The 26744-nt window shown below is 44.7% G+C and overlaps 1 protein-coding gene across 1 annotated transcript in view; it reads right to left on the reverse strand.

The window, feature by feature from the left end:
* Window positions 1–26744, reverse strand: part of prpf6 (PRP6 pre-mRNA processing factor 6 homolog (S. cerevisiae)) — a 110025-nt gene that overhangs the window by 6185 nt on the left and 77096 nt on the right. Inside the window, exons 16-20 of the mRNA XM_072514866.1 lie at window positions 22006–22182; window positions 21624–21757; window positions 21233–21324; window positions 1268–1382; window positions 65–191 (exon numbers count right to left, since the gene is read on the reverse strand). Of these exons, the coding sequence (XP_072370967.1) occupies window positions 65–191; window positions 1268–1382; window positions 21233–21324; window positions 21624–21757; window positions 22006–22182 (645 nt within the window). The remainder of the gene's footprint in view (window positions 1–64; window positions 192–1267; window positions 1383–21232; window positions 21325–21623; window positions 21758–22005; window positions 22183–26744) is intronic.

A 26744-nucleotide genomic window follows, 5' to 3' on the forward strand; every position in this document is an offset into this window, starting at 1 on the left:
CTTTCTTTGTAATGCAGATTACAAAATTCTTCAGTTCACATGTTGATGACTACTTATCAGTTACCTCAGTACCATGCTGCAGCTCAAATTTGTAAAACAGAGCCCAAGCATCTCCAAGATCAGGATCAATTTTTACAGTTCTGTGGAACCACTCTCTGGCCTTGGTTATTTTGCGTTCACTCCAAAACAGCCTGAAATAAAAGGAAAGAAATATTGGAAAAGAGAAACGTATTGGTTGCCATAAAGAGAAGATTCTGCCTTTCTAAACATTTTGTATCCATCTTTCAAAAACAAGGTCATTAGTGAATACATACATGTATGAATACCTAAAAAAAACTGGGAATTGCGCAATTGATTTAGAAGTACTTAATGCACAGAAGCTGTATGAACTTCAAGGAATGCCAGAATTAATTATGAGAGCATTCCAAAGCAACGATACATGAAATGTGCACGTTTCAAATTGATGGATTTGTCTTCATTTAAATTATCTTATAATTAAAATTTTTGGCATCATGTTATTTTTATTCCTCTAAATTATTGGACAAGCCATTTTTTAACCCCCCCTCCCCGCTCAACCTTTCCTCCTAATGCATTGAATACACACTAGAAGTGATAAGTTTCAAGGAAACTTTTTTTTCTTTAAAACATTTTTTTTTTTTTTTTTTTTTTAAAAAAGAGTACCCAATTAATTTTTTCCAATTAAGGGGCAATTTAGCGTGGCCAATCCACCAAACCTGCACATCTTTGGATTGTGGGGGCGAAATCTACACAAACTCAGGGATAATGTGCAAATTCCACACGGCCAGTGACCCAGAGTTGGGATCGAACCTGGAAGCTTGGCGCTGTGAGGCAGCAATGCTAACCATTGCGCTGCCCATGTTTCAAGGAAACTTAACTGAAATAGTTATAATCAATTCAAAGAAAAATTATGCTGGATGTATTAAATGTTGATTTTACAATTCTTACCTCATACTACTCGAGTTCCATTTACACTACATGTTCAGAGACTGTGCTAATTTTACTTTGAAGTGTGCAAGCAGAAATGCAGTCCAACAAGACTCCAGATTGAAGTGCCTGCTGCAGGAATCATGCTCAATTTTATTCTGGGATCAAGTCAATCCCCACTTCCAGGTTTAGGCTATGTTTATGCAAGAAGCAACACTGAAGTGAATTGGTTCACTTTGCAGCAATGCTAACTGGGACAATTAGAAACTTCTATACGTCATTACTACTACATTCAAGCAAAATAATTAAAATGGTAACTTACTTTGCCACTGCTAGGAGGACATGAGGATCATGCTCACATTTCTTCAGCGCATCTACGCTTTTGGTCTTTCTTTGTGGTCTTGCTTCCAGGAAAACGGCCTCAGCCCAAAGAATACCTAAAATTAAAACACTTGCGATATTTATTGGAACAATGCAAATCCTTTATAACTAATAGAAACAAAATATATTCATATTACAGCTCAGTTTCCTATTGCACAACTCACTGGTATTCTAGGACCAGTGAGGTTTGAGGTGTTTATCATGGTCTTATTACTGTCTAAATGTGACTTGATACAGCCTTCACTGTATAAAAGAGTAAACTACCAAAGCAACCATTTGATCCAAGCCTGTAATATACTTACTTTTCAAATATTTAACAGAACATATAATTTAGTTTGCTTTGGAAACAGAAATCAAGCAGGTTGTATAATTGGATGGACAATCTGATGGCGTCTGTTTGGCAAGCTTGGAGGTGAAAATTTAGCCAACTGCTTACCTCCCCAAAACATCTGCAGTTACTCACATTTTAAACTAAGCAATGGTACGATCTCCTAATATAAATTCGCAGCTTCTGCTGGAGATGTTTCCATCCACTGTGCATGATTATAAAAGGGATTTTCCCCCTACCCCTTATTTACATTGCGAATTTGTAGTTTTTGCTGTAAACTATCCGTGCTAGGCGACATATTTATCGAGCTGTCATTCGCAATGTTTCAGGCTTGGCAGTGCCCTGAGCTCAAAAGCCCATTGTCAACATCAAGGTCGCTATAAAGCCTGCCTCCTCTGGTTCAATTTTAACATAATTGTTACAATAATTATGTAACATTTTACAAACATATACAATTTTTTCCACTTGTGCCTCAACCTAAAAAATTCTGCCTTATGGTATACATGTAATGGACTGTTACAATAAATTCTGTGTGCTGCTCTGTTCTGCATAAAATGCAAAGAAACTACCACTTCCATGAAGCATCATAAATACATAATGCTGGAATATATGTCAAGAGCAGGCAGAGGTTAAATTTCAGAGGTGGGCCCACCTCTGGCTTGCTGCACTTTAATTTTTTTCGGGAGATGGCCTTTTAATTAGGAGGTGGGAATTCAGTCTGGCTCCAGAAAGAAGTGCTGGATCAGAGCTGCCAGCCAACCAGCATAATGGTCAATGCCACTATTTCAGGAGGCCTGGGAGGAAAAGTAATCATGGATGCCTGCAGACATAGGATCTGAGGGTGTCTGGGTTACCAGGTCGCAGTGAGAGAAGACATGTTGGGAAGGGCAGTGAGACAAAGCTGCAGTGGATGCAAGGAGATAAAACTGTGGGACGGTATGGCTCGCAGGTGCTTTAATTGGCCCAGGGACACTTGGGAAGGAGGCACCGCACCTTTCACTGACCAATAGTCCATAGAATTAAATATGCCAAGCTACATATTGGGCACAGGTCTGTCCCACTGGCCATTAAATTGGAGCAGTGGTGGGATGATGTCCTTAACCGGGCAATTAATGTCCAGATAAATGGCCTAAATTGGGCCACGGGCAGGTCGTCCACCCGTCCCCCTTCCGCTAATGCTGAACCCCTGCTCGGGAGAGATTTTTCTTAGAGGTCTTATCAAGACCTCTAAGATAATTTGCACGGCTCTCGTAATTAAAATCTTTGGGACATCTATCAAGGACTACCTTGCAGGATTCCACAAGATCAATCCAAGCAATACATCAGTCAATTCACTGATGCAGGAATGAATCTCAATATAAGCAGTGTTCCATTTGTGCTCTGTACAAAGCATTAGAAGTCAAATTTGTGTCAATACACAGCCTTGAAGTTACTCTGTCAGTATGTAGAATGGAACATCAGTGGGGTAGCACCCCTACGTCGGAACCAGAAACTCTGGGTTTGAGTCGCACCCCAGGACTTGATGGCAAAGGAAGGTGCGTTCATAGAGCAGCCAACAGGTCGAGTACCAACCTGAAAATCCTTCCAGCACGCCAATGGCTGGTGGTACGAACAGGAGAGACTACTGGTGAAACTGAATGTACAGCATAGAAATATACAAACTGTCAAAGAATAACATGATCTGCATAATAGGTTAAATTTTGTGACTGAAACAATGGTGCATCAGTGTTCACACAATCATTTAAGTAAAAGTGGGCAGCAACTTCTGGTGAATGCATACATGAGGTTGAACACAAAAAAATTCAGAAGCTGCTTTCAAAAGTTACCATGCTGCGCCAGAAGCTAAGTGATACTAGTATGTCACTGAGAAGGTCAGCGTACAAACGCATGAAATGGCATCAGATTGCTGTACTTACATGAACTATACCCACTAAACGCCCCAGAAAAATATAAGGTTTTGTCTATTCCAGTGTAAGTGAACTCTTAATGGCAGGATAAACCTTAATTGCTGCCACTGAAAATTAACTTTTACAAATCTCAAGTTTCATTCTTTCAAATATTATTGCTTTTTTTTTTTAAATTAAGAAGCTTTTTCTCCATCTCTTATGTTCTCTCTCAATCCCATCTTTATTCATTTTGTAGTATAGAACATGAATATTGCTGAAAAAAAAAGATTAGTTTTTGAAGCTTTTTGAATTGCACTCCTAGGATAGGTGCAAGAATATCAAATGTTAAAGGGACCAAAAATGTATACTGTATGATAAAAGTGTGTTTTTTGGTTGGCAAGTCGACTCTGATTGATTGGTCGAGGCATTGCCCTGGAGAATGCGCCAGGAAACCATTGTCCCCCTACAGTTTTGTTTAATTTAAGAAAAAGCACAATGCCTGGATATGTTCCTCTTGTCTGCAAAGGGCAGGTCTCTGCATATGAATATACGTAACCTCTAGCATGCATAAGTGAGTTACATTGCAAGCCTAACTGATGATCTTAAATTGGCAGTTTGTGTAATTCTTAGCACACTTGAGATTGTTCAGCTAATGCTATCCTATTATGGAACCAGTTGAAAAGTTAGACATTATGTTCTGAGTTTTGCAAGCACAAGCTGGTTGAGTATGGTCAGTATTGTGTCTATTGTAAACAGCCAAAGGGACATGCTGTTTGGTAAGAATCACCAGCTTGGGAGAGGTACAGCCCATGTACCTGCATCGTACCAGCACTAAAATTCATATACCACATACTTATTTGTAGTACACATGGCAAACAACTTGAAAGGCACAAACTACAATATTATCTGAAAGATTTTGATGCCTCTGATGGAAGGCATGAGTTACTCTCATGAAATTGGAAATATTTTGGTTGGGCCCCTCCATCTTCCCATTTTAAGCTCTTCACCATCATGAACTTTTGAAGGCCCATTGACAACCTGAATCAGAAAGAACACAAAGTTGTGTGTTCATCAGCACCTCAGCTAAAAACACACAAAGTGACAAGCAGTTTGAATACATGTTACTGATAGGATTTTCTGCACTGTAGGCATGCTATGATTCAAATTCTGGGTTTAATCTTTTTTCAAAAATGTTTCCAAAGAAAGGGCAATTTAGCATGGCCAATCCACCTATCCTGCACATCTTTGGATTGTGGGGTGAGACCCACACAGACACAGGGAGAATGTGAAAACTCCACATGGACAGTGATCCAGGGCCAGGATCAAACCAGGGTCCTTGGTGCCATGAGGCCGCAGTGCTAACCACTGCTCTGCTCCACCGTGCCATCCCAGGGTTTAATCTTAATAAATTAATTCACCAACTAAACCTAAATTGCAACATACAGAGAAATCAATTTTAAACACGAACAAATGTTCAGCCACCAATTTAAAAAAAAAAACTAAATATTCACCCGTTGACAGGTTTTTGCTTCCCAAGCATCAAGTTAAATAAAAATTGGCCTCCGCCTTAGAAGCCCCAAATGGGTCGCTACCTGTACAACCTTTTGAATGTGACAGCGATTTTGATTGATCACCATAAATACCTTGCTTCACTCGTATTGAATTACACGCAGGAAAAGTAAACCAATTTCCCAGAGAAAAGGAAAGAAAACCATTTAGAATGCACTTGGGTGTAACCAGCCATACTACTTAATGACAAGGCAAAGTGGACATAATTACCAAACAGGGAAGCACAGGCCGAAATATAAACTAAATTAATTCATGAGGAACATTTTTTGTATTTTTCCAAAAAAATCTAATTATTGCAATGACTAAAACTCGAACCTTCATACTGTGTAAATTGTGCATTAATGCGTCTTTACTTAAAAACATGCTACCATTTCCTGCATGTAGAATCTCATTTTAACGGTCAATTAGCTCAGTAGGCTAATAGTTAGGGTACTGTGCAAAGTAATGCCAACACTGTGGGTTCAACCCCAGTACAGGCTGAGGCAATTCCTGCTGTGTACCTCTGTGCCTTGCCCCACAATGATATCATGGCATAAGCCATGACTAGCAACATCTGGTCAATGACGGTGCTCATGAAGGGAGAGAAAATGTAATTTGCTTTGCTGCAGTCAAATTCTGAAGTCTTTCTGCACATTGTGCAACCAGCTGGGACAGCTACTTTTAAACAGTTTTAAATGTGAGGCTTTTTGACAAGACATCATTTCAAATACTCAATGTTGAATGGAAATCAAAGATCACTGCAATTACTTACCAGTCCAAACTGGAGCACCACTGAAAAACTGCAAAACCCACCATTTTCTAAATACAAGGTGACTTCAATATACTCAATGATAGTGCACCCATATCTCTCTGGGACAAGGAATTCCAAAGGTTCACAAACTGTGATGGAGAAACCTCGTTCTAACCTCGCTCTATTCGGGCTGCACGGTAGCACAAGTAGATAGCACTGCGGCTTCACAGCGCCAGGGTCCCAGGTTCGATTCCCCGCTGGGTCAGTGTCTGTGTGGAGTCTGCATGTTCTCCCCGTGCCTGCGTGGGTTTCCTCCGGGTGCTCCGGTTTCCTCCCACAGTCCAAAGACGTGCAGGTTAGGTGGATTGGCCATGATGAATTGCCCTTAGTGTCCAAAAAGGTTAGGAGGGGTTATTGGGTTACGGGGATAGGGTGGAAGTGAGGGCTTAAGTGGGTCGGTGCAGACTCGATGGGCCGAATGGCCTCCTTCTGCACTGTATGTTCTATGCTCTAAATAGCTGATCACTTTTTCTGGAGACCGAGACCTCGAATTCTTGACACCCCATTCAATTCTCACAGCATCTAAACTGTCAAGCTGTTGAATTTTACGTCCTCTCCTCACAGGACAATGTCATGCTCTCAGAAACCAATCCAGTGAACCTTTGTTGCACTTTAAGGTAAATATATCTGTCCTGAAGTAAAGTGAGCAAAAATGCACACAAAGTTCTATACAATTGCAGCAAAGCCTCTTTGCTCTTATATTCCAATCCCGTTGAAATAAAAGTCAGTACATTATTTGCTAATTGCTTGCTCTGCCTGTATGTGAACTATGTATGTTGTGTAGAGGGATTCAGAGATCCTTCTGAATGACAGTTGCCAGTCTCTCACCATACAAAAAAAAATCTGCTTTTTACTTCTTGTACCAAAGTGCTTTTGAATCTGGGGACCTTCTGCATCTGAGGCGAACATGATAACCACAACTACAGACACACTGCCTTTTAATGTCACATTTTTTCACATCATCTGCCAGATTTTTGCCCACTCACTTAACCAATCTAAATGTTTTTGCAGCTGCTCTACTTCCACCTCACAGCTTATTTTCACACCTAAGTTTGTATCATCAATACACTTGGTTCCCTTATCCAAGTCATGAATGTAGATTATAAATAGCTGAGGCTCAAGCAATGAAACCAGCTTTACTCCACTAGTGTTTCTGTCCATTAAACAATTCTAAATCCAAGCTAATATCCCAATGCCATGAGCCCTATTAACCTCTTGTGCAGCAACATATCAAATGTTGTATGAAAATCTAAATACCGATCCACTGGTTCCCCTTGTTCGAACTACCAGCTACATGTACTAGTTACAAAAAAATGTATTGTAACCTTGATTAGTGTCACAAGTAGGCTTACATTAACACTGCAATGAAGTTGTGAAAATCTCCTCGTCGCCACACTCCTGCGCTTGTTCGGGTTACACGGAGGGAAACCAGAGCGCCCAGACGAAACCCACGCAGACACGGGGAGATCGTGCACACTTCGCACAGACAGTGACCCAAGCCAGGAATTGAACCAGAGTCCCTGGCGCTGTAAAGCAACAGTGCTAACCACTGTGTAACCATACGGCCGAACAAAATTCAACTGTCCTATAATTATAACAATAGATTTTAGCATTTTCCTATTAACGGTGTCAGGCTAATTAGTGTATAGTTCCCTATTTTCTCTCTTTCTCCATTCTTGAACACGGGGGTCGCATTTGCTACCTACCATTCCAGAAAGATCATTCTAGAATCTAGGGAATTCTGTGATTTAAAAAACAATGCATACAGTATCTCTGTTAAAACACCAAGGTGTAAGCCATCATGTCCAAGGAATTCCCAGCTTTTAGTCCCATTAATTTCTCCAGTAGTATTTCTTTACTAATACTAATGTCTACAAGTCCTTCTCACAGTGGAACATGAATTCAGCAGCAGGAAGGGCTCCCAACCAGTGCTATTTAAAGTGACTAACTACTTAAATGTTAGGGGCTGGTTGATTTATTTTAACAATTCTATCAATGCTTGGCTTTTTCTGATTGATGTTTCATGTTGCAAACATTACAGGGACTGGTGTGGCAGGTGAAAGACTTTTTGCTGACTTCAAAGCTTCTGCACAAACCACTTGCTCTCAGATATGGCTGCACAAACAGGCATTCCCTTGCAAAACATCATGGAAGAATGAACAGAAATCATACAGATTAGGACAAGTTCATGGAAGAGAGAGGTGGAGGAGGGAAGTGGGATTCTAAGCAGGTCTTATCTGCTCGAGGAACAAGTTTCTTACCTGAATCTCAACCAGGAACAAGGCATATGATGTCTGCACTTCAGCAAGGATGTCCACACTGATGTCTGCCACCTGCTGCAGCCACAATTGCAACCTCTTGCATAGAACATACAGTGCAGAAGGAGGCCATTCGGCCCATCGAGTCTGCACCGACCCACTTAAGGCCCGACTTCCACCCTGTCCCCGTAACCGAATAACCCCATCTAACCTTTTTGGTCACTAAGGGCAATTTATCATGGCCAATCCACCTAACGTGCAAGTCTCTGGACTGTGGGAGGAAACCGGAGCACTCAAAGGAAACCCACGCAGACACGGGGAGAACGTGCAGACTACACACAGACAGTGACCCAGCGGGGAATCGAACCTGGGACCCTGGCACGGTGAAGCCACAGTGCTATCCACTTGTGCAACCATGCTGCCTTAGTACATAGTATTCCAGTGACAGGCAATTAACTTTTGCACACTTGGTTCTTTAAAGGCTGAAAGTCATATGACCACACAAAATGTAACAAAACGGATAGCTGTATGCTATCCGGTACTACTGAGGTAGTAAAACAGGGACAGAAATAAAAGGCAGTAAGGGGGAAAGTGTAAGGCAGAGAAGCCATAGTCAAAAATCAAAAAGGATGACAGTACAAGGTACAGTGACTGAGGGGAGCTCAGTGAATAGGACCAGGAATACTAAAAGAAATAAAACGGGAAGTGAAAACATTAATGGTAAGCGACGCGGCAGGTTGTTACAGGAAGATATGGGTTCAACGACAAGGAAAATTAGGAGAAAGGTTAAGAGGAAATATAACTTAGGAGAGGTTACTGATCGAGGTGTTAAGATTCAGAAAAGAGGTAAAAAAGCCAACATAAGTGTACTTTACCTGAATGCTCGTAGTATTCGGAATAAGGTAAATGAGTTGATGGCGCAAATCATCGTGAATGACTATGATTTAGTGGCCATTACTGAAACATGGTTAAAGGATGGTCACGACTGGGAGTTAAATATCCGAGGGTATCAAACCTTTCGGAAGGACAGAGTGGATGGTAAGGGAGGTGGTGTAGCTCTGTTATTTAAGGATGACATCCGGGCAACAGTAAGGGATGACATCGGTACTATGGAGGATAAGGTTGAATCCATTTGGGTGGAAATCAGGAATAGTAAGGCGAAAAAGTCACTGATAGGAATAATCTATAGGCCACCAAATAGTAACATTATGGTGGGGCAGGCAATAAACAAAGATTTAACAGATGCATGTAGAAATGGTACAGCAGTTATCATGGGGGATTTTAATCTACATGTCGATTGGTTTAACCAGGTCGGTCAAGGCAGCCTTGAGGAGGAGTTTATAGAATGTATCCGCGATAGTTTCCTAGAACAGTATATGTAATGGAACCTACGCGGGAACAAGCGGTCCTAGATCTGTTCCTGTGTAATGAGACAGGATTGATTCAGGATCTCATAGTTAGAGATCCTCTCGGAAGGAGCGATCACAATATGGTGGAATTTAAAATATAGATGGAGGGTGAGAAGGTAAAATCAAGCACTAGAGTTTTGTGCTTAAACAAAGGAGATTACAATGGGATGAGAGAAGAACTAGCTAAGGTAGACTGGGAGCAAAGACTTTATGGTGAAACAGTTGAGGAACAGTGGAGAACCTTCCAAGTGATTTTTCACAGTGCTCAGCAAAGGTTTATACCAACAAAAAGGAAGGGCGGTAAAAAGAGGGAAAATCGACCGTAGATATCTAAGGAAATAAGGGAGAGTATCAAATTGAAGGAAAAAACATACAAAGTAGCAAAGATCAGTGGGAGACTAGAGGACTGGGAAATCTTTAGGGGGCAACAGAAAGCTACTAAAAAAGCTATAAAGAAGAGTAAGATAGATTATGAGAGTAAACTTGCTCAGAATATAAAAACAGATAGTAAAAGTTTCTACAAATACATAAAACAAAAAAGAATGGCTAAGGTAAATATTGGTCCTTTAGAGGATGAAAAGGGAGATTTAGTAATGGAGATGAGGAAATGGCTGAGGAACTGAACAGGTTTTTTGGGTCGGTCTTCACAGTGGAAGACACAAATAACATGCCAGTGACTGATGGAAATGAGGCTATGACAGGTGAGGACCTTGAGAGGATTGTTATCACCAAGGAGGTAGTGATGGGCAAGCTAATGGGGCTAAAGGTAGACAAGTCTCCTTTACCCGATGGAATGCATCCCAGAGTGCTAAAAGAGATGGCTAGGGAAATTGCAAATGCACTAGTGATAATTTACCAAAATTCACTAGACTCTGGGGTGGTCCCGGCGGATTGGAAATTAGCAAACGTGACATCACTGTTTAAGAAAGGAGGTAGGCAGAAAGCGGGTAATTATAGGCCAGTGAGCTTAACTTCGGTAGTAGGGAAGATGCTGGAATCTATCATCAAGGAAGAAATAGCGAGGCATCTGGATGGAAATTGTCCCATTGGACAGACGCAGCATGGGTTCATAAAGGGCAGGTCGTGCCCAACTAATTTAGTGGAATTTATTGAGGACATTAACAGTGCGGTAGATAACGGGGAGCCAATGGATGTGGCATATCTGGATTTCCAGAAAGCCTTTGACAAGATGCCACACAAAAGGTTGTTGCATAAGATAAAGATGCATGGCATTAAGGGGAAAGTAGTAGCATGGATAGAGGATTGGTTAATTAATAGAAAGCAAAGAGTGGGGATTAATGGGTGTTTCTCTGGTTGGCAATCAGTAGCTAGTGGTGTCCCTCAGGGATCAGTGTTGGGCCCACAACTGTTCACAATTTACATAGATGATTTGGAGTTGGGGACCAAGGGCAATGTGTCCAAGTTTGCAGACGACACTAAGATAAGTGGTAAAGTGAAAAGTGCAGAGGATACTAGACGTCTGCAGAGGGATTTGGATAGGCTAAGTGAATGGGCTAGGGTCTGGCAGATGGAATACAATGTTGACAAATGTGAGGTTATCCATTTTGGTAGGAATAACAGCAAAAGGGATTATTATTTAAATGATAAAATATTAAAACATGCTGCTGTGCAGAGAGACCTGGGTGTGCTAGTGCATGAGTCGCAAAAAGTTGGTTTTCAGGTGCAACAGGTGATTAAGAAGGCAAATGGAATTTTGTCCTTCATTGCTAGAGGGATGGAGTTTAAGACTAGGGAGGTTCTGCTGCAATTGTATAAGGTGTTAGTGAGGCCACACCTGGAGTAGTGTTCAGTTTTGGTCTCCTTACTTGAGAAAGGACGTACTGACACTGGAGGGTGTGCAGAAGAGATTCACTAGGTTAATCCCAGAGCTGAAGGGGTTGGATTACGAGGAGAGGTTGAGTAGACTGGGACTGTACTCGTTGGAATTTAGAAGGATGAGGGGGATCTTATAGAAACATAAAAGATTATGAAGGGAATAGATAGGATAGATGCGGGCAGGTTGTTTCCACTGGCGGGTGTAAGCAGAACTAGGGGGCATAGCCTCAAAATAAGGGGTAGTAGATTTAGGACTGAGTTTAGGGGGAACTTCTTCACCCAAAGTGTTGTGAATCTATGGAATTCCTTGCCCAGTGAAGCAGTAGAGGCTCATTCATTAAATGTTTTTAAGATAAAGACAGATAGTTTTTTGAAGAATAAAGGGATTAAGGGTTATGGTGTTCGGGCCGGAAAGTGGAGCTGAGTCCACAAAAGATCAGCCATGATCTCATTGAATGGTGGAGCAGGCTCGAGGGGCCAGATGGCCTACTCCTGCTCCTAGTTCTTATGTTCTTATGCTGATCCAATGCTTCAACTGCCCAGACCAATCTGGAGGAGCCCTGCACTCGGCAGAATGGATGCCAAATTCAGGAATGTATGTTACATGCTATGCAGCCTTGCCATCATGAGGGGATGGCCCTTGCAACCAATCATGCAGCGAGCCACTGGGGAGCACGAGGGAAGATGAAAAACAGGAACGGATGAGGCTATTAAAATGGCCCTTTCCTGACTGGGTTGTCCATGATACAACTAACTATGATAACAGAAACACAGCTTCAACACCCCACTTACCAACAATCCCACACATTACCTTCCCTGTCATTGAACCGCCTCATAGCATCTGCCTGCCCGCAATGCAAAAATAACTAAAATACTCCAAACCAAATTTATGAAATCATGTCATTTTGTATACAGAAATCAACTAATCTCTCGTGTGCACTATTTTAATGCCCATCTTATGTGCCTTTTCCTTTCCTAATGGCCGTCCTCACACAGTGCTCTACCAGTGTCTACAGCATGCTGGTGGGAAGCTGCGGATTTCCACTAGCGAAGACTGCAGATGGCTTTGGAATGGAACATGGAATCTTGAGCAGCTCTAGACTCAGAAGGCCCACATGAAGACTGCACCATTTCGGCTTAGGTGACAGCAGTCTAGGTTGGTTGGCTGGCAGGCAATAGATGATGACTGGTGGAATATGAGGATGATTATTGTCTTCCTGAGAAAAGACAGCATGTTTCTATCCCATAGAGCCGTGGCTATTTCCTCTGGTGCGGTGCCGCAGCAATTCTATTAACCTGTTTGATGACAGATCGCTTGTGCTGTTGTGACACACCTTTTGTACACTGTAATCACAACCATGATGAAAGCAGTCTGTGCTGGCACAGTTGGTGCTGTAACATTGGATTTCACACAAGTATGTGAATGGAGTTGGCCACCACTTCCATCTGGAAAAGGATGGGCTCAAAATCTTGTGCCATGTTGGTGCTGACTGCGCCAGCCCCTGGACGTTGACCACAGGCTTCCCAATGCACCGGGCATTTTGTTATGCATACCTTTGGCATTCTTCCACAGGATGCCCTATTAAGTACTCATTTGAGTTTTCTTCAGCGAATTCACATCATTGACTTCTGGCAATTTGGCACCTGCACCATCTTTGTACCCTGTTCTGGCTGTTGCCCAGCTGAGCCTTGTGGTTCATCATGTGCAGTTTCTGTCTAAGATCCATGCCGTTCCAGTATGGGCTGATGGCTGAGCATAAAGTGGTGGCATTGTATCTTTATCATAATTCCCTTTTTGGGTGTTTTGCCACTGCGTTCAGGTTACACTCTGAGGTGTCGGAATCAAAAAAAGACACAAAGGTAATGCTGTGATGCAGGGATCAAAGGGGTGGGAAAATAAGAGGTGTACGCTTACACCTTTGAGTGTGTGGGCGAAGGATTAGGTACTAGATAGTGCAGTCACAAAAAGTATACAGGTATAGTGGGTAATCAAGACTAAAGGAATGCTCTCTTTTATTCAGAGAGGAATTGAACATAAAAGTAAGGATGTTATGCTTCAGTTATACAGGGCAAGACCACATCTTGAATACTGTGTGCAGGTTTGGTCTCCTTATTTAACGAAGGATAGAAATGCGTTGTGGTTCAGAGAAGGGTTACCAGATTGATACCTGGAATGAACAGATTGTCTTTTGAGGAAAGGTTGGATAGGCTAGGTATGTTTCCACAGGAGTTTGGAAGAGTGAGAGGTGAATTTATTGAAGTACGTAAGATCCTGAATGATCGTGATAAGTTGGATATGGAAAGAATGTCCCGTCTTGTGGGCGCGTCCAAAAAAAGGGGGCACAGTTTTAAAATTAGGGGATCCTTTTAGGTCAGAAATGAGAAGAACCTTTTTCTCTGAGGGCTGTGAGACTTTGGAACTCTGCCTCAGTAGGCAGTGGATGGAGGGTAACTGAATATTTTTAAGGCAGAAGTAGATAAATTTGTGTCACACAAGGGATCCAAAGTTTATCAGTTGTAAATGAGAATGTGGAACTAGAGACATTAACAGGTCAGCCCTAATCTTATTGAATGGTAAAACAGGCTCAAGGGACCAAATGCCTATTTTGTATGCCTGCATGACATAATCATCAATGGTGAGCTCTCCCGCTGGCCATAGATTTAGCAACGTGCATCTCAACAATGGCTAGCAGTTGTTTCTTCACAGGTGTCAGGACATCCAGATGTCTCAATTCCCAACCCCCACCCTGGTTGGCTCCTGCTGCTCTGCTTGTGTGGCACCTTGTCCTTCAGGAGAGCAAAGTACAACAATGACTATGGTGCAATAGCTTGGGTGATGTGGAATGGCTTGGGTGAAATGGAAGTACCAAGCTGTTTGTCTGCTTTATAACTGAAATATTTGAAATGAACTCACCAGAACTGGAACATTCTTGAAGAGCCTTTGCCATTAATGTATTGTCACGGGTGACCAGCAGGCAGTACTTTTTAAAAAAATATAAATTTAAAGTACCCAATTATTTTTTTCCCAATTAAGGGGCAATTTAGCATGGCCAATCCACCTACCCTGCACATCTTTTGGGTTGTGGGGGTGAAAACCACGCAGACATGGGGAAAATGTGCAAACTCCACACGGACAGTGACCCAGGACCAGGATTCGAACCCGGGTCCGCAGCGCCATAGGCAGCAGTGCTAATCACTGTGCCACCTTGCTGCCCTCGCAGGAAGCACTTATATGGTTTGAGATGTGGATATAAGACTTGCAGCAAGCTAAGCACACAAGGCAAGGAAAAGCTTATGACTGCTAAGTACGAGTTGTGATTGAGATTGTTGGCGAGTGATAAGAGATGTGATACGTTGAACAATATCAGAGGATAGTGGTGCAGGAAGTAGGGTATGGCATGTGATCTACTTACTATGATCATTGAAATGAGATCACTGGCCTTCTTGCAGTACAGCATCTAGGTTGTTGCTGCGTAACACTTGGCATTGACCGCCAGTTATCTGTCGCCACTGTCTTTGCAGCACATCCAGAGGGCCTCCTTCAGGAAATTTCTCCTACTTTCCACCTCCTCCACCAAGACCTCCATTGCAGTTCTGAAAACTCAGAGGTCCACCCTCCCCCATGTTGTGCAATTCTTCAATGTCTCCCAGATCATACTCATTTCCTGTACAACTGCCAGCATCTGCTCCAGCCACAATGCACCGCGCCCCTTTGAGGTGAGGCTAATTTAAGCAGCACAGGCTAGCTTTTTTTTTATAAATAATATTTTATTGAAAATTTTTGGTCAACCAACACAGTACATTGTGTATCCTTTACACAACATTGTAACAATACAGATAATAATGACCTTTTTTTAATTTAAACAAAAACAACAACAAATAAATAAATATTAAATAACAAAAAATAAAACTAGCCCTAATTGGCAACTGCCTGGTCTCAGGCCACCCCCCCCCCCATCCCCCCCCCCCATCCCCCCCCCCCCCCCCATCCCTCCTCCCCCCCCCCATCCCTCCCCCCCCCATCCCTCCTCCCCCCCCCATCCCCCCATCCCCCCCCCCCCCCCCAATCCCTCCTCCCCCCCCCCCCCCCCCCCCCCCACCCCATCAAGTCCTGGGCCGCTGCTGCTGCCTACTTTGTTCTCTCCCATCTATCCTTCCGCAAGATATTCGACGAACGGTTGCCACCGCCTAGTAAACCCTTGAGCCGACCCCCTTAGGACGAACTTAATCCGCTCTAACTTTATGAACCCCGCCATATCATTTATCCAGGTCTCCACCCCCGGGGGCTTGGCTTCTTTCCACATTAGCAATATTCTGCGCCGGGCTACTAGGGACGCAAAGGCCAAAACATCGGCCTCTTTCGCCTCCTGCACTCCCGGCTCTTGTGCAACCCCAAATATAGCCAACCCCCAGCTTGGTTCGACCCGGACTCCTACTACTTTCGAAAGCACCTTTGTCACCCCCATCCAAAACCCCTGAAGTGCCGGGCGTGACCAAAACATATGGGTATGATTCGCTGGGCTTCTCGAGCACCTCGCACACCTATCCTCCACCCCAAAAAATTTACTGAGCCGTGTTCCAGTCATATGTGCCCTGTGTAATACCTTAAACTGAATCAGGCTTAGCCTGGCGCACGAGGACGACGAGTTTACTCTGTTTAGGGCATCTGCCCACATCCCCTCCTCAATCTCCTCCCCTAGCTCTTCTTCCCATTTCCCTTTTAGTTCGTCCATCATAGTCTCCCCTTCGTCTCTCATTTCCCTATATATATCCGACACCTTACCGTCCCCCACCCATTTCTTTGAGATGACTCTGTCCTGCACCTCTTGTGTTGGGAGCTGCGGGAATTCCCTCACCTGTTGCCTCGCAAAAGCCCTCAATTGCATGTACCTGAATGCATTCCCTTGGGGCAACCCATATTTCTCGGTCAGCGCTCCCAGACTCGCAAACTTCCCATCCACAAATAGATCTTTCAATTGCGTTATACCTGCTCTTTGCCACATTCCATATCCCCCATCCATTCCCCCCGGGGCAAACCTATGGTTGTTTCTTATCGGGGACCCCCCCAGTGCTCCGGTCTTTCCCCTATGTCGTCTCCACTGTCCCCAAATCTTCAGTGTAGCTACCACCACCGGACTCGTGGTATAGTTCCTTGGTGAGAACGGCAATGGGGCTGTCACCATAGCCTGCAGGCTGGTCCCCCTACAGGACGCCCTCTCTAATCTCTTCCACGCCGCTCCTTCCTCCTCTCCCATCCACTTACTCACCATTGAAATATTAGCGGCCCAATAATACTCACTTAGGCTCGGTAGTGCCAGCCCCCCCCTATCCCTACTACGCTGTAAGAATCCCTTCCTCACTCTCGGAGTCTTCCCGGCCCAAACAAAACCCATGATACTCTTTTCTATCCTTTTGAAAAAAGCCTTCGTGATCACCACCGGGAGACACTGAAACACAAAGAGGAATCTCGGGAGGACCACCATCTTAACCGCCTGCACCCTCCCTGCCATTGACAATGCTACCATATCCCATCTCTTGAAATCCTCCTCCATCTGTTCCACCAATCGCGTCAAATTTAGCCTGTGCAATGTGCCCCAATTCTTAGCTATCTGGATCGCTAGGTAACGAAAGTCTCTTGTTACCTTCCTCAACGGTAGGTCTTCTATTTCTCTACTCTGCTCCCCTGGATGCACCACAAACAGCTCACTCTTCCCCATGTTCAATTTATACCCTGAAAAATCCCCAAACTCCCCAAGTATCCGCATTATTTCTGGCATCCCCTCCACTGGATCCGCCACATATAGTAGCAGATCATCCGCATATAAAGATACCCGGTGTTCTTCTCCTCCCCTAAGTATTCCCCTCCATCTCTTGGAACCTCTCAGCGCTATCGCCAGGGGCTCAATCGCCAGTGCAAACAGTAATGGGGACAGAGGACATCCCTGCCTTGTCCCTCTATGGAGCCGAAAATATGCCGATCCCCGTCCATTCGTGACCACACTCGCCACTGGGGCCTTATACAACAGCTGCACCCATCTAACATACCCCTCTCCGAACCCAAATCTCCTCAACACCTCCCACAGATAATCCCACTCCACTCTATCAAATGCTTTCTCGGCATCCATCGCCACTACTATCTCCGTTTCACCCTCTGGTGGGGCCATCATCATTACCCCTAACAACCTCCGTATGTTCGTGTTCAGCTGTCTCCCCTTCACAAACCCAGTTTGGTCCTCATGAACCACCCCCGGGACACATTCCTCTATTCTCATTGCCATTACCTTGGCCAGGACCTTGGCATCTACATTGAGGAGGGAGATTGGTCTGTAGGACCCGCATTGTAGCGGATCCTTTTCCTTCTTTAAAAGAAGCAATATCGTTGCTTCTGACATAGTCGGGGGCAGTTGTCCCCTTTCCTTTGCCTCGTTAAAGGTCCTCGTCAGTAGCGGGGCGAGCAAGTCCAAATATTTTCTGTAAAATTCAACTGGGAATCCGTCCGGTCCCGGGGCCTTTCCCGTCTGCATGTTCCTAATTCCTTTCACCACTTCTTCTACCGTGATCTGTGCTCCCAATCCCATCCTTTCCTGCTCTTCCACCTTGGGAATTTCCAGCCGATCCAAAAACTCCATCATTCTCTCCCTCCCATCCGGGGGTTGAGCTTCATACAATTTTTTATAAAATGTCTTGAACACTTTCATTCACTCTCTCCGCTCCCCGCTCCGTCTCTCCATCTTCGTCTCTCACCCCCCCTATTTCCCTCGCTGCTCCCCTTTTCCTCAATTGGTGTGCCAGCAATCTGCTTGCCTTCTCTCCATATTCATACTGTACACCCTGCGCCTTCCTCCATTGTGCCTCTGCAGTGCCTGTAGTCAGCAAGTCAAATTCCACATGCAGCCTTTGCCTTTCCCTATACAGTCCCTCCTCCGGTGCTTCCGCATACTGTCTGTCCACCCTCAAAAGTTCTTGCAGCAACCGCTCCCATTCCTTACTCTCCTGCTTCCCTTTATGTGTCCTTATTGATATCAGCTCCCCCCTAACCACCGCCTTCAACGCCTCCCAGACCACTCCCACCTGAACCTCCCCATTGTCATTGAGTTCCAAGTACTTTTCAATGCATCCCCTCACCCTTAAGCACACCCCCTCATCCGCCATTAGTCCCATGTCCATTCTCCAGGGTGGACGCCCTCTTGTTTCCTCCCCTATCTCCAAGTCTACCCAGTGTGGGGCATGATCCGAAATTGCTATAGCCGTATATTCCGTTCCCCTCACCCTCGGGATCAATGCCCTACCCAACACAAAAAAGTCTATGCGTGAATAGACTTTATGGACATAGGAGAAAAACGAGAACTCCTTACTCCTAGGTCTACTGAATCTCCACGGGTCCACCCCTCCCATCTGCTCCATAAAGTCCTTAAGCACCTTGGCTGCTGCCGGCCTCCTACCAGTCCTGGACTTCGACCTATCCAGCCTTGGTTCCAACACCGTGTTGAAGTCTCCCCCCATTATCAGCTTTCCGGGCTCTAGGTCTGGGATGCGTCCTTGCATTCGCCTCATAAAATTGGCATCGTCCCAATTCGGGGCATACACGTTTACCAACACCACCATCTCTCCCTGTAATTTGCCACTCACCATCACGTATCTGCCCCCGTTATCCGCCACTATAGTCTTTGCCTCGAACATTACCCGCTTCCCCACTAATATAGCCACCCCCCTGTTTTTCGCATCCAGCCCCGAATGGAACACCTGCCCTACCCATCCTTTGCGCAACCTAACCTGATCTATCAGTTTCAGGTGCGTTTCCTGTAACATGACCACATCTGCTTTAAGTTTCTTAAGGTGTGCGAGTACTCGTGCCCTCTTTATCGGCCCGTTAAGCCCCCTCACGTTCCACGTGATCAGCCGAGTTGGGGGGCTTCCCACCCCCCCCCCCTTGCCGGTTAGCCATCATCTTTTTCCAGCTTCTCGCCCAGTTCCCACGCAGCTGTATTTCTCCCAGACGGTGCCCCCCCGCCAATCCTTTCCCGTACCCACTCCCCCCTTTCCCCAGCAGCAGCAACCCAGTAATTCCCCCCTCTCCCCCCCCCCCCGCTAGACCCCCCGCTAGCGTAATTACTCCCCCCATGTTGCTCCCAGAAGTCAGCAAACTCTGGCTGACCTCGGCTTCCCCCCGTGATCACGGCTCGCCCCGTGCGGCGCCCCCTCCTTCCTGCTTCTCTATTCCCGCCATAATTATTATAGCGCGGGAACCAAGCCCGCGCTTCTCCCTCGGCCCCGCCTCCCATGGCCAACGCCCCATCTCCTCTCCCTCCCCACCTCCCCCCATCACCACCTGTGGGAGAAAGAAAAGTTACCATACCGCAGGATTAATCATACAATCCCTCTTCGCCCCCCCCCCACTCGTCCCACCACTTTGTCCAAACGTTCATTTTCGTAGTCCAATCATTCCAATTTTTCTTCTACAGTAAAAGTCCACGCTTCATCCGCCGTCTCAAAGTAGTGGTGCCTCCCTTGATATGTGACCCACAGTCTCGCCGGCTGCAGCATTCCAAACTTTATCTTTTTTTTGTGAAGTACCGCTTTGGCCCGATTAAAGCTCGCCCTCCTTCTCGCCACCTCCGCACTCCAATCCTGGTAGACGCGGATCACCGCGTTCTCCCATTTACTGCACCGAGTTTTCTTCGCCCATCTAAGGACCATTTCTCTATCCTTAAAACGGAGAAATCTCACCACTATGGCTCTGGGAGCTTCTCCTGCTCTCGATCCTCGCACCATAACTCGGTATGCTCCCTCCACCTCCAACGGACCCGTCGGGGCCTCCACTCCCATTAACGAGTGCAGCATCGTGCTCACATATGCCCCGACGTCCGCCCCCTCCACACCTTCAGGAAGGCCAAGAATCCTCAAGTTGTTCCTCCTTGTGTTGTTTTCCAGTGCCTCCAAACTCTCCACAGATCGTTTCTGGTGTGCCTCCTGTATCTCCGACTTCACCACCAGGCCCTGTATATCGTTTTCATTCTCTGCTGCTTTCGCCTTCACGACCCGAAGCTCCTGCTCCTGGGTCTTTTGTTCCTCTTTCAGCCCTTCAATCGCCTGTAATATCGGGGCCAACAACTCTTTCTTCATTTCCTTTTTTATCTCCTCCACGCAGCGTTTTAAAAACTCTTGTTGTTCAGGGCCCCATATGAAACTGCCACCTTCCGACGCCATCTTGGTTTCTGCTTGCCTTCCTTGCCGTTGTTCCAAAGGATCCGCTGCAATCCGGCCACTTTCCTCTCCTTTTTCCATCCGTGTCCAGGGGGAACACCCTTCTGGTTTACCGCACGGTGTTTTCAGCCGTTAAAATTGCCGTTGGGGCTCCTATCAAGAGCCCAAAAGTCCGTTCCACCGGGAGCTGCCGAAACGTGCGACTTAGCTGGTCATCGCCGCACCCGGAAGTTGCACAGGCTAGCTTTAAGCAGTGTTGGCACATTACATGTTTTGTCTTCCTGCTGACAAATGCAGCCAACCAGCACTGTGCTGAATGATGGAAATGAGCAGGCAGCATGAAGTTGACTCTCTGCCTTGCATTGCATTGAACTGGTGGGGGGTGGGGGGAACCACGCTTTGGGGACTATCCAAATTTAGCTCTCATTGAATTCAACAGCTATGTCAATTATTTAAGCAGCAAGCTGTTTTTTGGTCTCTGATGTATGTTATATGAATTTGTTAAGTCAAGAAAAAAAAACCTTAAATACCAAAAGGTGACCAATTTGAATGCAAGCTTTGATTAGTAAATGGAAGTATCGAGCAGTTTGTCTGCTTTATAACTGAAATATTTGAAATGAACTCACCAGAACTGGAACATTCTTGAAGAGCCTTTGCCATTAATGTATTGGAAATATTTTTCAGTCCAGCCCTATATTCCAGTCTTACAGATTCCAACCTGAGGCATAATAGAAATTTGCAAGTTATTTCAGTATACTAACATCCAAAAAACCAAAAGCTACTTAAGTAAATGAAATGAATGGAGCAATCCGCAACACTTAGTCAGAGAAGCAGATGTGATTTTATTGGTCAAGCAAGTCTGTGTGTGCCCTGCTTTCATCTGAACTTTATTAAAAGGAACAATTATAAAGGATTTCATGTGCCTTTTTCTCAAAACAGGTGTATATTTCTCACAGACACTTGCTAATTGTAATGCGGTATGTTACTAATTAAAGCATTGCATGTTTTTTCCCATACCATAATTCCGGATTTTGTGGATTTTTCAGCCGTGCTTTTTCTAAAATGGCTCTTGCTCTTGTAAGATTACCAGCTTTCTCTTCAAGTCTGGATAGAAGCAACCAAAGGGGACTGGAATGCGGACATTTCTTTAACTGTTCAGACAAAATAGGCAATACAAAACAATTTAATGAAATATAATATCTATATAGAAGCAATGTCAGATTAAATTAGCAGAATTTATAGAAAATTATTTCTAAGGGAGAGTCGGTTTATGTGTGACTTGGGAGTTAAGAAAAAGGGAAGCGGCGAATTGAATCTGTTTATGTAGTTAAGAGATTTTCTTTAAATGCTCACAATCTGTTAGATCATTGTACATTTAACGGCCACAAAATGTACATACCCCTTGGTTGTAAGATTCACGGGCTTTCTCTATATTTTCAACTTGGTCTTCAATTTGACCCTTCATCATCCATAGTTTTGGGAAGTCTTCATAATGTTTCAATGCTTCATCACACAACTCCCGAGCTCGAGTTATGTCTCCCAACACCCACTCTAATTTCACAGATTTCATGAATACCTATAACATACAGAAGAAAAACAGTAATTGCTACTTTACCTGGAGTGGGGCAGCAAAGAAAAGTTGAATAATACATTCCATATACTTGCCAATTAGAGACTAATGTAATACAGGCTGTAATTACATCCATCTGTAATCCCCCCATAAAAAACATTTCTCAATCTCTTCCCCTATTTTTGTTGGGTGGGCGAGAAATGGATGCAACTAAGTTGTCATTGGATAATAGCAAAATATTAGTGAAGGTAGTTATTTCTGATACAAAGGAAATTGTGCATTAAAATCAATTGCACTTGATTGCTACACTAGTTAAGTCCCCAAACAAGTTACAACAAGCAGCATGTCAGGTCACAAACAAGATCAGAGAATACTGGAAATATACAGGAAGTCCATCAGTATCTACAAAGAGCTGTAACCTGTAAAAACTCAAATATGTCTCATTTCAAACATTTGTATTTCCAGTACTTTCCATTTTTATTTCCCATTTTCCATTTTTAAAAGTCAGGACAGAAGACTGGCTGAATCTTTAAATTAGCTTCCCTGATGCATAATAGACAAATACATTACACAGAGTGATATTAAGTTTGACACTTGCTTCGCTAAGTCCACTGCTTTCAGCTGAGACAATGGTGAGGATTATCCCAGTCTATGCCACAATAGAGTCAATACTTAAACAAAAAAAAAATCAATTATGAAATAAATTGCTACTCCCTGAACGATACTGTAGTTTGGATAGGTTGAAGCAAATATGCCATTCTTCAATCTTGAGCTTCTTAACTGAATTATAAATGGCTTCTGATTGAATTATAAATGGCTTTCAGCATCAGCTTTTAGCTAAACCCTGTTTTTAAAAAATTAAATAAAATTCCTCCCACATTTGGTGTTACTGCTCTTTATAAGTTAATAAAATTATTTGAGAATGGAACATTGAACAGTTTGAATCACAAATGGAGTGCAGGACCTGATGATGTTAACCTCCCATCTGGATTGGTTTGGTTAATTAAGTGGACACAGAAGTGTTCTTGCTCAACACAGCTATAATGTCACAAAAATAGGCATATGAATCAAGAGCTCGGATGGCATGTTAAATGGCATTGTGCTTGAAATAAAACAGAAAAAAGCTACAAATGTCTGTGACTAGGCTGTTAAGATTGTTGGCTTGGTGTTGCCAAGCACTGAAAGAAAGCAAATGAAATGTTTGAATGATTAGTTAAATCTAAAGAAAGGATCTTAAATTTGTATCAAGCCTTAGGTGAAACTTAATGCAGTTGCTTCAATTTTTGAGTCTGTGTTACAGGAAAATGTTGAATTATTGCAGGGAGTCATAGACATGGAATTTACAGTGCAGAAGGAGGCCATTTGGCCCATCGAGTCCGCACCGGCAAGACCAACACACCCAAGCACACACCTCCACCCTATTCCCACAACCCAGTAACCCCACCTAGCCTTTATGAACACTACGGGCAATTTAGTATGGCCAATCCACCTAACCTGCACATCTTTGGACTGTGGGAGGAAACCGGAGCACCCGGAGGAAGCCCACGCAGACACGGGGAGAACGTGCAGACTCCGCATAGACAGTGACCCAAGCTGGCAATCGAACTTGGGACCCTGGAGCTGTGATGCAAATGTGCTTACCACTGTGCTACCGTGCAAAGGGTCAAAAGGCAAAATTGATCCCTACATTAAGGGGGCTAAAGTATAAAGGACCTGTAATATTTGAAATGAAAATGTAACTTTTTAATATTTAGAAATGTGTTTCTGAATATGGCCAATAATAGCGAGGCCAGCATCAATTGTCCATTTCCCAGTGAGTGGCGGTGCCCCGCCTTCTTGAACTGCTGCAATCCACGTGGCTGGTGCACGTATTCCTATCGTGCAATTAGGTAAAGGGTTGCAGAATGGGGACCCAGCAAAGATGAAGGAACAGTAATATATCCCCAAATCAGGACTGTGCAAGACTTGCAACTGCCAAGGTTTCCATGCTCCTAAAGATCTTGTCCTTTAGGTAGTGCCTTAAGGTGATGTCAAAGGAGGCTAGTTGCTGCAGAGCATTCTGCACATTAAAAAAAAATTGTTCTTGGGATGCAAACATTGCTGACAAAGCCAGCATTTATTGCTCATCCCCAATTGCCCGAGAAGATGGTAGTGAGCCCTATTTTTAGGCAGTTCTTTAGGGTTGAGGATGATTTGCTTCCACATCATAAATTAGTTCTCAGATGATTGAAGAATCCAATACACGACCTACATGTGTAAAACCATGTGTAAAAATGTTAAAAAGACAAGTCTAAAGGCACTGTATCTGAATGCACAGAGCATTTGCAATAAGGTAGACAGATTAACAACACAAATTAGTATACATGGGTACAATATGATTGCGATCATCAAGATATGGCTGCATGGTGACCAAGGCTGGGAACTGAATATCCAAGGGTATTTGATATTTAGGAAGGACACGTGAAAAGGGAAAGGAGACGGAGTGGTGTTGTTAGTCAAGGTTGGAATCAGGGCAACAGTGAGAGAGGATATTGGCTCAGAAAATCTAGATGTAGTATCAGCCTGGGTGGAGCGAAGAGGCAACAAGGGGCAGAAAACATTAGTGAAAGTTGTCTATAGGCTTCCAAACAGTAGTGATAAGGCAGGGGCTGGCATTAAATAGGAAATTAGAGTTGCACGTATCAAAGGTCCTTACAGTAATCATGGGTGACTTTAATCAAAGGGGATGGCTAATCGGCAGGGGGCGGAGCACTTTGCCCCCCAACTAGGCGGATCATCTGGAATGTCCGGGGGTTAAATGGGCCTGTAAAAAGGGCACGTGTGTTTGTGCACCTGAGGGGACTGAAGGCGGACGTGGTAATGCTGCACGAGACGCACCTTAGAGTAGTGGACCAGGTCAGGTTGAGAAAGGCTGGATTAGTCAGGTTTTCCACTCGGGGCTGGATACAAAGACTAGAGGGGTTGCGATTTTGATTAACAAGCGGGTGACATTTGAGGTGGGAAGAATAGTCTCGGATGTGGGAGGTCAATATATCATGGTTAGCGACAAGCTGCAGGGGATGAAGATAGTGCTGGTCAATGTATGTGCGCCGGTCAATGTATGTGCGCCAAATTGGGTTGACGGGGATTTTACAAAGAGGGTGCTAGGGAAGATTCCTGACCTGGACTCGCACAAGCTGATTATGGGAGGGGATTTTAATATGGTTAATGATCCAGGCCTGGACCGGTCATGCTCGAGAATGGGCAGGGTGCCAAAGAACGGGCAGGGTGCCAGCAATGGCAAAGGAGCTGAAAGGGTTAATGGAGCAGATGGGGAGGGTGGACCATGGAGATTTAGGCAGCCGAGGGTGAAGGAATTTTCTTTTTCCTCCCACGTACATAAGGTATATTCCCGGATCGATTTATTTGTATTGGGTAGGGCCCTACTGGCTGGGGTGGTGAACACGGGGTACTCGCCGATTACGATCTCGGACCATGCTACGCATTGGGTGGACCTGCAAGTTAGTATGGATAGCAAGCAGCGCCCGCAATGGAGGTTGGATGTAGGGCTATTGGCGGATGAAGCAGTGTGCGAGAGGCTGAGGAAGTGCATGCTGAATTACCTGCAGCTAAATGATACGGGGGATGTCTCAGCAGTGGTGTTCTGGGAAGCGCTGAAGGCAGTTGTGAGAGGAGAGCTGATCTCGATCCGGGCCCACAGGGACAGGACGGATAGGGCAGAAACAGACCGACTGGTAAAAGAGATTCTACGAGTTGATAGGAGATATGCGGAGGCTCCAGAGGAAGGGCTTTGAAGGGAACGCCGGAGGATATAGGCGGAATTTGGTTTGTTAACCACCGGGAGGGCAGTGGAACAGCTCAGAAAGGCGAAGGGGGCGATTCACGAACACGGTGAGAAGGCCATCAGGATGCTTGCACAGCAGCTCAGAAAGAGGGAGGCAGCTAGAGAAATAGGGAAAGTTATTGACGGGGATGGGAACTTAGTTGGGGACTCGGTGGGGTGAGCAAGGCCTTTTGGGACTTTTATAGCAGGTTGTATCGGTCAGAACCCCCTGCGGGGCCGGAGGGGATGATGCACTTCTTGGGTGGGCTGACTTTCCCGAAGGTGGATGGGGAGCTTGTAGAAGGGCTGGGGGGCCCCGATCAGGCTGGAGGCGATAGTGGAGGGTCTGAGGGCCATGCAGTCGGGTAAGGCCCCGGGACCGGATGGGTACCCAGCCGAGTTCTATAAAAAGTTCTCCGGAATATTGGGGCCGGTGCTGATAAAGGTCTTTAACGAGGCTAAGGAAAGATGATGTCACAGGCCTTGATCTCGCTCATCCTGAAACGGGACAAGGACCCGGAGCTATGTGGGTCTTACAGGCCGATTTTGTTGTTGAACGTAGATGCCAAACTTCTGGCCAAATGTTTGACTTCTAGGATTGAGGACTGTGTACCGGACGTTATTGTGGAGGATCAGATGGGCTTCGTTAAGGGTAGGCAGCTGGTGGCCAATGTAAGAAGGCTGCTAAACGTGATCATGATGCCCCCGTAAAGTAGGGAGGTTGAGGTAGTGGTTGTGGTGGATG

The sequence above is a fragment of the Scyliorhinus torazame genome, chromosome 8 (genome assembly GCF_047496885.1).
Source record: "Scyliorhinus torazame isolate Kashiwa2021f chromosome 8, sScyTor2.1, whole genome shotgun sequence".
Taxonomy (NCBI): Eukaryota; Metazoa; Chordata; class Chondrichthyes; order Carcharhiniformes; family Scyliorhinidae; genus Scyliorhinus; species Scyliorhinus torazame.